The sequence below is a fragment of the Scatophagus argus genome, chromosome 21 (genome assembly GCF_020382885.2).
Source record: "Scatophagus argus isolate fScaArg1 chromosome 21, fScaArg1.pri, whole genome shotgun sequence".
Taxonomy (NCBI): domain Eukaryota; kingdom Metazoa; phylum Chordata; class Actinopteri; family Scatophagidae; genus Scatophagus; species Scatophagus argus.
The window spans coordinates 10,842,684-10,855,635 of NC_058513.1; the positions used below are offsets into that span (position 1 = coordinate 10,842,684).

The window sequence follows — 12,952 nt, forward strand, 5'->3', positions numbered from 1 at the left end:
GAACAGAACATGTACAATATACATACGTACATCAAGTCACATAAGTTTTAGTTTGGGAAGATAAAAACAGAAACGTATCTAATGTTATGTGAACCTCTGCTTTTAGACATGTCGGCGGGAAAGAAAGGATAGAAAGATATAATAAACTAATTTGGCCATCTACCTGAATGACTTGAAGAGCTCAACAAACTCAATGAAGCTCATCGTGCTGTCAGAAATGATGAGATTCTGGAAGCCTTTGAAACAGCCTTTGCCTCGACCGTGCCATGATCTGCTGCTCCACGCCCTGCAACCCACAAAGAAAAGACAAAATGTCTCAAGTTGAAAGAAATGCAAGCTTTTAGAGGTCGGACTTTCACACCTCCAGTCTTTTTATACATTACAGATACAGTCATACCCTGGCTGTGACTTTGCTGTTCCTGAAAGGATCGGAGAGGACTGCGGACGGGACTGGTTGGACCCCGCCATGCTGGAGGAAGAGGAGGAGGAGGAGGAGGAGGAGGAGGAAGAAGCTAGCAATCCAGGGCTTTTACTGGATGAGAGGGAGAATGGTCCAGGGAAGCTGTCCTCTGTGGAAGCAAAGAGAACTGGGGGTGAGTAAAAATCATACAGATAACACGAAATGTTCCATTAGGATCTTAATGCCCTGTGAAGATTTTGGATTATCAGTAGCTCCATAAATGTCACCTGGATCTTCCTGGTCAATGCTGTCAGACTCGGGACCATTTCGGTACAGTCCCTCCTTACAGCTCCGCGTTTTCCTGGAAACCATCTCATCATCTGTGGCATCCCCACTGTCTCCCTGTGTTGGAGGTATTAGCACAATACTATGTTAAAAACAAATCACATCTCAGTGGGCGGGTAGGTGTAACGAGGAGCACATCAAGACTGAACTGGGAAATGGACCCCAGGCTTACTTTGTTTTTGTTTTACCAGCTAGCTCAGTGCTGACTTACAGTCTCGTCTAAATGTGCTGTGAAAGGCTCAGTGACAGATACAGAAAAAGAATTTCATTTACACACTGACCCTGACAAGGACCTTCTTCTTCTTCTTAGTCTTATCATTGATGCTCAGAGGGCTGCTTTTCTGGCCGGCAGATTTGTCCACTCCGCCCGCACTCATGTTCCACCTTCGCCCACCAAACAGCTCAATGGCATGAGCCAGTGTAGGGCCTTCGTACCTGCCATCCTCCTAACAAATTCAAAAACACAATTACAGACCTGAAGGAGGAAGGGCAAGGCTATTTGAAGACATTTCTGAAAAAAAAGACATGTGTGCAAGAAGAGCTTACCTGATACAAACTGACATACTGTCTCCTCAACCATTGCAACCTTTGGTCAGGAAACTTCTTTAATTTTCTGGTTGCATTCACCAACTCTGACAGGCCCTGGTGCAGCATTCGTGCCGTGTGCTTGGGAGCCACAAAGTGCAAAAGTCTAATGACAAGGGATTAAGAGATTAGTGTAAATATTTAACAGTTAGGAGTTTTGATAATGTACCAGTGTAGCAATGCCCCAGCGTTGAAAAAGTGGATTTCAAAGCAGATTGCTGGTGGTGACACAGCTAACCTGTTGTCTGTGGTACTCAGACCATAGAGGAGGCTGAGACCGTTTTCCTCCACCGTCATCTGGCTCAGCTTGTTTTGCAAACTTACAGCATGGACATCCACTCCCTGATGACCCAGAAACACTGCCTGCACATTCAGATAAACAAAACAAATTTCTGAATATTGTGAGTACAATCTAACATGTGACTGCCAAAGCAATGCAGCTTAATTTTCTAGCATCAACGTATCTAAAATCTTAAGAAATAATATTTTTAATGGCTAAATAAAAAATAATTTCAACAAACCTTCACCACCCCGAGGTCCAAAAGGCCCTCTGCTAGTCCTGCCACGACAGCCTGTCCTAATCCAAGTGGTGGCTCTGTGGGGGAAGCCCCTCCACTCTGAGGCTTACCTGCCATAAATCAACACATTTACGATGTGTTTGAAAGTAAAGGCTTAGGAAACTGAACAATGTATGCATAAATGCACACATTTACAACCAGTTTAAATTGTGGGTGCTAGAAAAGACATGACATTTACCTACCACCCTTGGATAAACACATTTACAATATGTTTGAAACATAATAATGGCAAAGGAAATGTGATTTCTTTATGGAGTGGATGCCTGTTTCAAATGTGTGTGGTTTAAAATGGGGCTTTCCACATAACATAAACATCTTAAAATGTGTCCATAAGTCTTTTCTCACAGGTTCATCTTGACACAACCGCCTTAACACATCCCATGCTACTTGTAAATAACCCTTTAATTAAGTTAATTAAGTTAAGAAATCTTTTTTTTTTTTACAATAAAAATGCATGACAAATGGTTCCCAGCAGAGATGCCCATGTCTTTTAAATTTTATAGATTTTTCTAATGACACTCGGTCACAATTTACCCCAGGTGAGTGTTGTGTTGTCGGGCTGTAGTCGCAGCAGACAGCGAGCTGTGAGGTGGCTGTCCTGGTCATAGTGGATGACCGTAGCCCCCTGCAGCAGAAACTGGTGAACGTCTGGTTGTAGCGACAACACGTACCTAGGAAAGGAACACAAGGAATATAAACTGTATGACTGTAGGACTGTCTGTTGAGTTATTTATGTGTGTTTGTGTTCATGTGTGTCTTTCTCACCAGGGAATGAGCTCAGTGCCATGGCTGAAAGCCCTGTGGGTCTCCTCAGTGCCCTGAAACTCGACCTCTTTCAGCACCGGTTCAGATGACAAGTCTCCCTCCGAATCCGACAGGTCCCCGACTGTGAATCTAAAGGTGGAGAGAAGATCAGGAAAAAGGTTAGTGTCCGAATTTCAAAGCTTTAGTTTACCTATTTGCATGGGAATCTGCAAAGGCGCTTAAATGTAATTTCAGCTACTGCAGCAAAAACAGTTATTTAGCAAATGCATTGAGATCCAGTCAAAAATAAGAAATGGCCTGCATCTACAGTACGACAAACAGCAGAAGAATGTGCTCTGTACTGTAGTGCAGCGGTTAAACAGGCAACAAAGCGTCATGCATTAGTCACTGCACATCCATTGACTAGTAAACTAGCTTCTACTCAGACTGCAACTTCAACCATTTTAACGTTAATATTCAAACTCCTGACACTCTTATAACCACTTACAAGACGGGATTTGATTCTGGTGCCGTCCTACATGAATGTGAACTAGAATGGGAGAAGGGGACAAAGGAAGAGGAGAGGAATGAGATGAATAAAGAGAGAGAGTTCTCGGAAGAGAAAAGGAAAAGAGCACAAAAAAAAAGGATGCCAGTGGGAAAGATCAGGGACACAGGAAAAGAATTCCTAAACCTCTCTGAGGAAGAAAGATAATATTTATCTGCATCCAAGTACAGACAAATGGACACACTATACTGCTGGCCACAATGAAATAGAGTTGTTATACTGAGCTCTAACATGAAATAATAACTCAAGAGTCAGAGACAACTGTCTAGAAACACAGAGGAGATAATCCAGATTTCCTTAATACAAACAAGCCTGAAATGAAATGAGTTTTCTAACCTCATTTTCACAACCAAATCCCAGCTTTGTACCATTAGCTACTTTCCACCAGTGTGCTGAAAAGTACCAGAGCTCTGCTCCTTCCTGTCCTGACAGGAAACTAACCTGTTATCTGTGTCACGGGAGTTTATGTGAGCATCACATCATCTCAGTAACAATCTACAAATGTGTTCCTTCACAAACCCATTATCTTGTGCCAGTGTTTATGAAAGACGATGCACTGTTCAGTGAGAGTTAGGTGTACTTCCAGTTCATCTGGGCCCAGCAATTTTGTTGTGAATACAAATTATTTTTGAGTCCCAAAACCATACAGCACATAATATATAATCCTTACTAAAACCAAATCCAACAATCTTTTTAAACTTTTGAAAATCATTAAGCTTTGTCTTCTCTACTCAAAGAGAGCCTGTTGTGGTAGCCAGTCCACAAATGCCTTTCCAGAAACTTCTCTCTCCATGTCTAGTAATGAAGCAATGAATGAATGAATTGTCCTTATATAAATCTGTAATAAGAAGTACCGTTAAACACCAGTAACCAAAAAATAAAAACAACTGCATTACACAGTCAACTGATACACAATGTGCCAGTGTCTTCATGTACCGGGTCACATGCACTGTGCCATTTGATACTGTACTATATGTCTCCAAAGCTTGGTCACAACTTGCACAACATCCCCCACACTCAGAGATCATCCTTCAGCCGGATGAGTTCAGGACCCTGCTGCAAGAAACATTCACCCTTCTAAGTTATCCTAAAATAAGACACTCGTTTTTCCTGACATCCAGAGTCACTGTTAAACAGAAAGGGTGACTCACTGATTGCGGCAGCGGTCCCTGAAGGAGTTGTTTCTGGATGTAGGGGATGGGCCGGTAGTAGATGGACTGGTGGACGCCTCATCGGTATCCTCAACCTCCAAACTACGATTGCAAGATCTGAGGAACATAAAGAGGACAATCAGAGGGGAGTCAAGTGCAAGTTTAAGATCAAAGCAAAATGGTGAGAAGAAGTGAATACATGTGAAACAGGCAGAAAAATCATAAGAGAGGGTGTAGTGTACCTGATGATTTGGAGGATGTTGCTGACAGTAGCTTCCTTCTCCGGGACGTGTAGACCATCTGAACCAGACCGTGACATGAAGTTGTGCTGGCCGCTGTAGTCAGACACAAACTAGAGAGAGGAGGGCAGGATGAATTCTACCAACATGTTTTATGTGTGACTGCTTGGGTCAGCAGTGTGAAATGTGTGCTTGTTTGTGCGTGCATACCTCTATCGAGTCTTCTGTATTGTCTAGAGGTGGTTTGAGGCTTATGATGCTGGCTGTCCCATCCAATGCATCGCTCAGCTCCTTCAGAAAAACCCCACAGAAAGGCACCACCTATGGTGTAGGGACAACACAGAAAAAACAAAAACACATCCCAGTGGTCACATAAGTTTCCACTGTAAATGGGGTAATTTAGGACAAATTAGACCATTCCTAAATGGCAGTAACCTACCTTGCATCCTGGGATGTTGAGCGCTCTGGTCACAACCTTTTTGTACTCAGTAGAGGATTCGTGCTGAGCCATGGCGTCCTTTAGGCTCCTCATTGTCTCAATGTCTGACTGGTCCATAAACTGCCACATCTTCAGCACCTTGCGGGACCTGGAGGACAAATCTCAGATGTAATTTGGTATAAACTTGTTTTTTCTCATGTACATGTCTGAGTACAGTAAGTGAGTGAAACCTGAGTCCAGCCAGGAACTCCATGACACCATTGTAGTTTCCCATGTTCCAACAGCATCTAGCGACATGGACCAGGTAGGAGAAAACCTCCCTCTTCTCCTCCATGGACCCTGCTGTCAGGATCAGCCAAGTCACCCACGAACTCACCTGTTGATAGAGTTTTAGGCAATTCAGTATTAATAACAGATACAAAAATGGTCATACACTTGAAGGCCTTGCTTCTCTGCCAAAACTCAGAGTAAAGGCAAGACCCTTCATGAATAGTAGAGATTTCTGATTGGACAATCCCCATGATGGTTGACTTACTTTACCAAACCACACAATGAGTGTGTTAGTGTGTTACTACAAGGCTGTTACTAGGCTGTGTGTTCAAAGCTAGCAAAAAAGGAGACAAAGTCAACAGCCAAATGACGGTCAGCTGAACCTTTTTATCGTGCGCCCTCACTTGTGCTTTTGTCATCTCTTTTAAATTCTGGTATGGCAAGCTGTGTCCAAAGTAGTAATGTATGCAGTGGACCAGGCCAGCTGACCACACACACACACACACACACACACACACAGAGGAGAAAGAATGCGATCAGATATCTTCAGTGCTACACTCTGTCTCTGCACTGACTGCCCTCCAGCACGCGCAGAAGACACGATGGAAGACTTAGATATGAATTGGGGTGAGCTTCCCTTCACATTCTCTGTAACTGACACACACACACACACACACACACACACACACACACACGCACACACACACACTGAGAGAAAAGATCAGATTTCAATCTGGCAGCTTGTTGCTCTCTAGTGTCTCTATGTGTTAGGGCCTCATGAATGTATTCACACACACACACACACACATAAAAGCATGCGTGCACACACACTCATACTCCCTAACTCCCTTGCAGGTGGTAAAAACATCCCCCTGGCTCAGAGATCTATTACTGGGTTATGTAAGGATCTGTAAAGCCCACCAGTCTGACTTCACAGGGACTAAATAAAGCCACAAACAGACAGACACACACACACACACACACAGATTCAAAAACATGTCACAAAGTGCTCAGTTTCACAGGTAGGGTTTTTGTTTGAGGTTGTGTCACCACTGACCTTTCAGTGGATCAATTCACAGTTAAACACAGAAATCATACACACCTGGTGCTCATGTACAAAATACAGACCCATCAACATATACCAGCTGTGAGACAATGGACTCATATCAACCTCAGGCACATACCATATACAGTTTAACACACGGTATATACAGACATCTTAGATATGAGCTTGTGCATACACAGGGCTTACTTCACAAACATCTACAGTCTTTAATAAAATGCTAAATTGTATTTGTCAGGGTCTAAATAGCTGGATGTCATAATTACATTAATAGTGTTTGTTAAGTCTCACGTTTTTCTTCCTGTCCAATATGCGTGGAAGCACATACGTTTATGCATTCCTGTGTGACAGCAGCATGGCCATGAGGAGGGTTAGGGGTTAGGAAGGTTACTGTGAAAATGTAATCCATCTGAGACGATTAACTGTTCTCACTAATATAATGCCTTTATTTACTCAAGCTGAGAAACATGAAAGGAAATGCCAAAGATGTGCTAGTTTCCCTTCAAAGCCCACAAAATATATGATGCAGTTGAGATGAGCTCAAACGTGTTTAAAGAAGAAAACGTTAAATCATCATCACACCTCATTCTTCTGTCTAGAAGAGTGATCAGCTGCAGGTGGCTTACTGTGAATTTATAAGTTGGTATTTAAAAAAATAAATAAATAAAGAATCTCATTTAACTTGCAGTGGTTATTATGTTTTACTACTGTCAGCCACACAAATGGAATAAAATGTATTAAAAATAAATAAATAAATCAAATATCAGGGACTCCTGGTAACCTAGTTGTTAGGACACTACATCCTACCATATGAGCAGCGCCACCTGTTCAATTCCAGTCAGGGACCTTTTGTTTCACGTGTGCCCATGTTTCCTGTCAAAATGCCAAATCTTGGATATCAACCTCTATCAGCTAAAACTAACTGTCGTTACAATTTTATGAGAAAATATAAATTCCACAAATCGATTCTCCAAATACTGTGACATAATAACAAACTCCAAAACCTCATGTGAGTGCTATAAACTCACTATAAAACTCACTAAAACTGGTGAGACTGCAGCATCTTGCCCTGTTACGCTTCAGCTGTGCAGAAGCTTGTGCGAGAATCAACTTTATATGACTTGCTGACAAAGAGCCCAGCTGCCCTGCAGTCTCTTATCTGCAACACCCTTACTTGGTGCAGGATGTGCACACCTTGCGTGAAAATTTGCTATCAGTCACTTCTAGTCAGCAGCTGGGTTGAGTTACAGTCACCATCTAAGCCACTCTGACGGTCTGCAAATTGGCTTTTTGAATCGCCACAGATCAAGGCGATGCAGAGGGCTGGCATCTCTTCTGATATTCCAGATAACAGTTGTGTGTACTCAGTGATGTGTATCACAGATAATAGACAAGATTTGAATAGATACTATATATACAGAGGCACAGAGGGCACAGGATGGCAGAAAAGAGCAAAACAAGAAACAGGGACAGACAGGAGTTGTGCAAAAAGTCTCCTCAAAACACAGCCTCCTATACAAGGCATAGGTGTTATCTATGGTAGCTTGAATTTCAAACACACACACACACACACACACACACACATGCACACAAAGGTGATTTGGTGTTTGTGTACGTGTCTGTCTTCCCGTCCGTCTCCATCTGAGTGCGTGTTATTCGTTGAACTATGAGGGTCAGTTTCTCCTTGATACATGAATTATATAACCAAGGTTGACAGAGAACTATTACAAACTCAGTGTGTGAGCACATACTGTACTCGCCGTGTCAAAGCTAAAGCCTGTGGACGGACACAAAGGGGCCCCGCGCTGCTCACCCTTCCCTGCCTCCAAACTTTCTCTTGCCGTCCTATCCTCTTATCTTTCACTCCCATACATGGCTTGAAAATGAACAGAATCCAAACAATTTGATACTTCGGGGGGGGAAAAAAATATTTAAATTTACAAAATACTGTCTGTCAAGTGTGAGGAAAGAAGTCAGACCCTAAAGCTAATAATTGTAATATCTCAAAACTGTGGATCCGGTCCAGGGCAGCGTTGTCAAGTCTTAACCAGGATGATTTCAACCAGATATTACCTCCAGAATGGTCACTTTTGTCCCTTGTAGTAAATATCTCTCTTTTTGAAACCTAAGAAGACTAAGACTAGACCTACATAGAAATGTATTTATACCTGAAATTGTTTCATTTGACTCCAAAAACCAAGTACAAAATACAGGTTACTGTAACTATGGCTGCAACTAAAACATTTTCTTAACAAATTAATATTTTCTTAACTGACTGAAACTTAGTAAGAGGCAAAAAAAATGCAATTAAGCAGAAGTTCCAGAGCCCCCAGTGAAGTCTTGAATTGTCTTAAATTTCTTGTTTTGTTCAACCAGGAAGTCCAAACCCCAACGTTTGCAGTTCACTTTATTAAACCTTTATTCATATGATATTTTTCCACATCTGACCCAAATTTTAAAGGTAAAATATATCAAATCTGCTATTGGATAAAACAAAGCAAAAAATATAAACCATTTTGATGAGTGGAAATCACTGTTCACACATCACTGTTTCCCTTCTACAAAATAATTTCAATAATAACAACAAATGAAAAGTGTAAAAATGGCTGAAAGAAGACAAAAATATAACAGCACAAAAAATAGCAAATATTAGTTTTGAGAAGCCAAAATGTATGATTTTTTTCAGCATTGTTTCTTAACTCAATCTTAAAATAATCGATTGTTAACACTGATTTTTGTTTATACTAATTTTTTTGTTGACAAACTTGTTGCTCAGTTGAGAATGCAGCTTGATTCGTCTCAGTCCAAATAACGGTTTGCTGGAGTAGTTAAGTTGTAAATAAAAGCCGCAAACCAACTCCCTGATGTGTGATTAGTGCCTGGTGAAGAACTAAAAACTGCAAGATCCATTAACACATTTCTTACGTAAATAACTAACATAAAACTGTCCAGAGTCACTGAGAAAATCCCAAGAAAACCAGGTTTTATGGTTCAAAGCTATGACTGAAGACAACAACAACATCTCATCTTCTTCCAAGTGTCACGATCCGAAGACACTTGAGGGTTTGATTGTTGTTTTCACAGGAAGGATCACTGTTGTCATTTGACTCCACTGTTCCCATATATGGCTAGAATGCATTTGGGAGGCTATTTTTTTGTGTGTGTCTCCCCTCTCGCTGTCTTAAATGGAAACCAGCTGATGTGAAAGGCATGCAACTTAAAGATGACATCATCATTTCCAATCAATCTCTCCCTCTCTTGCTTTCTCTTTCTTAGCACTACAGTGTTGTGATTGTTTATTCTCGAAGCCGCTCACCATAAAAGACGCGTGAGGAGGGCAACTTCAAAACCAACTTAGGGTGTACAGTGTGCGCTTCGGTCGCGACCCATTAAGTTGGTATGACTCACATGGCAAACGCAACAAGGCGAGGTCGACTGAAGGAAAACACAATTACTGTTCTGCTATGCTTTTCAACCTTTCACATTCATGTCAAAAAGCGAAGCACAGATTTTCACTGTCTCTGGTGATGTCATTAAGGAGAGGTTGCCAAAAGGGCAAAATCAGCAGGAACGCTGTTTTTTTTTTTGTTTTTTCTCCCCCAATATTTTCCCAGTATACATGAGAAGTGCCTTCTTTCAACACAAATAACTTCTCTATAAGCTCTTGTCATACCATTAAACCATTTCACATAGTTTGCTGATTGGTATCACTGCTTCTCAAGTGATCTCATCCAGACTTAAATCACGTAATAAAAAAGGGGGCTTGTGAGATATCGACTGACTGAGCAAGGTCACCATGATGAATCACAGGCCTTAAAGCAACATTATGCAAGACCTGTTCTTGTTTTTTCTTTTTTTGGCGACTTGGCACCTCTAAAGTTTGAGAGTGTGACACAGAGTGCTATGGTGAGACTGGGGGTTATGGAGAAAATATTTTCTGATGTTCTCCAGGTGCTCTCTCTTGCTAGCACAGGTGCTTTGGCCTGTCGGGAGGTGGGCATTTTCAGGGGTGGTGTGTCCTGCACCATTGGCACCAGCCTGCTGTTCTTCAGCTGACTGAGCATACACACTTTACATGTACAGACTCCTCACCTCATTGAACCGCGCCACCAGGTCCTCCACAGCGTTACTCCGCTGAGCGCTCTGGGTAGGCATGGTGGGCACTGACAGCGAGGCCTTAAGGTTTGGGTGGCGTTTGATTTGGCACTCAGGACTGCCCAGGTCTCGAGTGAGGAAACAGAGGTAGTCCAAGGGAAAGACCTACAGACAGACACAGTGTGGAAGAGACAGATGATTGAATTATTCATTTCTTAGAAATAAACTACACTTTTTGTTCTTGTAAGCATCAAATGTAGATTAAACTATTTAGAAAACCTCTGTAGCATAGTAAAAGTGTGTTTAAGTTCCTCCCACCCGTTGGTACAGCTGCTGCTCTTGCTCAGTGAGGATACAAGCGATCTCCTCGGGGAACTGAACAAGGTGACGCATCTCCGCCAGCTCCTTACTGATCCCGCTGACACTGGGTGGAAGAGAGCTGCTGCTGGTCATACTGTTGGCCAGCTGACGCTCTGGATGGACACATAAAGAGGAGCAAGAGAGAGAGAGATTGTGAATTCTACATATAATCCTACTTCTTCCACATGCTATATTGCCATCTAACATGTATTTCAGGTGTGCAGTGAGAGAAAAAGGGCTTGATGCATAAAAACAGAGTGAGAGAGATGACAAGAAGGTATCAAGTACACCGAGAGAGCTGCTCAGCTTCTTACACAAGTAAAGAAATGGAGGGAGAACAAAAATCAGAGACAGGACAGGATTAAAAGTGAGACTTTATCTACTCTGATGATTCTCTTGCGTGCGTGTCTTTTTCCAGGATTAACCTCAATGTCTGAAGTCAAGTCAGTCCCTGCATACCATCCGGTCTCTGCCCCTCAACCAGCCAAGGGAAACCTGCCCACTTCATCCTCTCAAAGTAAACAGCACTGATCAGCTGCCAGTTTCTCTGTTTGAATTTCAGTCAGGTCCATTAGTCTGTATGTTTACACACATATGCACACATATACACATATGCAAAGGCCCCCCCATCTCTGTTAACAAAAGACTAATAGACAGTTTCTACTCTGGTGCTGGAGCTGCCAGGTAGACATACTGTACATTGTCGGGATGAATGCCACATAAACTAACCGACTCCCTCCGCCCTCCCTTCCAGGAAACATTTGAGGGACTCTTAAAGGAATTTCACTTGCAGTTCAGTTGCAGAAATGTAAGGAACCTATTTTAGTCACTGGGACAGAGCCTCTGCCGCCCAGCCCCCACCCCACCCCCCAAAACATAACTTCCTATGAGGTTGAGGTGAAGTTTCTAGATCTGAATGTTCTTGACTGCTCAAACTCAAGCCATGACACTGCACTGCATTTATTCCCACAAAAACAAGTGACAGTCACCAACACCATGAAAGCAAGGAGATGTACATCAAATAGTCTTGTCTCGCCATTGTCACCACCACCATCTACCCCGCTCCTGCAACCACACACATAGAAAATAGTGTATGTATATATGCAGACACACACACTTAAAGTTTGTCCTTGGTAACCCTTGAGATGTGCAACAGGTAGCCATGGCAGCAGCAGTGACTGCTCTGCGGGAAAAAAATTGCTTATTTACACAGTTTGATCTGTGGATCCGGCCTCACAGCTTCTGTAATGAACTCTCAGTGTGTGTGTGTGTGTGTGTATAAGATAAAAAAAGAGTAAGCATAAGCGAAATAGAAGGGAAAAAGAAGAAAGGAGGGATTACAGGAAATAAACCTGAATGACTGGAGTTAAGGACAAAGCAGGAGGATAGAGGAACAGAGAGAGAGAAAAATGAGAGCAAGACAGACATGGGAGGAGAGGGCAGAGATGCAGTGTTGGAGAGGAAGGAAGGGATAAGTAGAATAAGTGGAAATTTTGTAGTTTACATTATGCAGCAGGTGTGAGCCATCTATCACACTTAGAGAGACAGCATAATCCACTAAATCCTTTAAATGTCCGACAGAGAGAAAGACTACAGGGTATGAACGATGGCCCTGTGTACAGTCCATACCTGGACCTTTGAAAAAAGAGAATGAAACAACTTGAAAACCAGAACAAATGGGAATGTGTTTCAGAGAGTCCTGAGACTCCACAGAATACAAAACCTCGACAAAAACCTCTCAACATGCCGTTTGGCACAAGAAGTTATGGTGGAAACAGTTGCAATTTGTAAAAAAACAAACAAAAAAAATCCAGTAAAATGTAGCGTGCATATCACATAGTCAAGATGTGAATTTTCCTTTGGTTTACAGCACGTGTCAGCTCTGCGTTAAAATTGAAAGTTATCAAAAGACAATAACATCAAACCTAAATGGAGGGGGGGGGGGGAGTATCTTTTAAGAAAGAAAATGGAAAGAATATTTTAGCACAACTGAAAACTATAAAATCATCCGTCTCATAAGCATATGAGCAATATTTCCTCCTCTCTATCCCTGCTTTTACATGCTGACCTTCTGAAGTGGAAATGGAGACACCCTCCAATCAGCGATATGAATTT

The 12,952-nt window shown here is 42.1% G+C and overlaps 1 protein-coding gene across 5 annotated transcripts in view; it reads right to left on the reverse strand.

Annotated features, from left to right (window-relative positions):
* The window catches only part of plce1 (phospholipase C, epsilon 1), a 76,682-nt gene that overhangs the window by 17,869 nt on the left and 45,861 nt on the right, over window positions 1-12,952 (reverse strand). For all 5 annotated transcript variants that reach the window (XM_046377562.1, XM_046377564.1, XM_046377563.1 and 2 more), the window contains exons 8-23: window positions 10,796-10,950; window positions 10,475-10,642; window positions 5,280-5,425; window positions 5,050-5,197; window positions 4,821-4,931; window positions 4,614-4,723; window positions 4,372-4,488; window positions 2,674-2,802; window positions 2,443-2,579; window positions 1,852-1,958; window positions 1,569-1,693; window positions 1,292-1,436; window positions 1,027-1,191; window positions 688-802; window positions 398-569; window positions 164-286 (exon numbers count right to left, since the gene is read on the reverse strand). In XM_046377562.1, coding sequence (XP_046233518.1) covers window positions 164-286; window positions 398-569; window positions 688-802; window positions 1,027-1,191; window positions 1,292-1,436; window positions 1,569-1,693; window positions 1,852-1,958; window positions 2,443-2,579; window positions 2,674-2,802; window positions 4,372-4,488; window positions 4,614-4,723; window positions 4,821-4,931; window positions 5,050-5,197; window positions 5,280-5,425; window positions 10,475-10,642; window positions 10,796-10,950 — 2,173 coding nt within the window. The remainder of the gene's footprint in view (window positions 1-163; window positions 287-397; window positions 570-687; window positions 803-1,026; window positions 1,192-1,291; window positions 1,437-1,568; window positions 1,694-1,851; window positions 1,959-2,442; window positions 2,580-2,673; window positions 2,803-4,371; window positions 4,489-4,613; window positions 4,724-4,820; window positions 4,932-5,049; window positions 5,198-5,279; window positions 5,426-10,474; window positions 10,643-10,795; window positions 10,951-12,952) is intronic.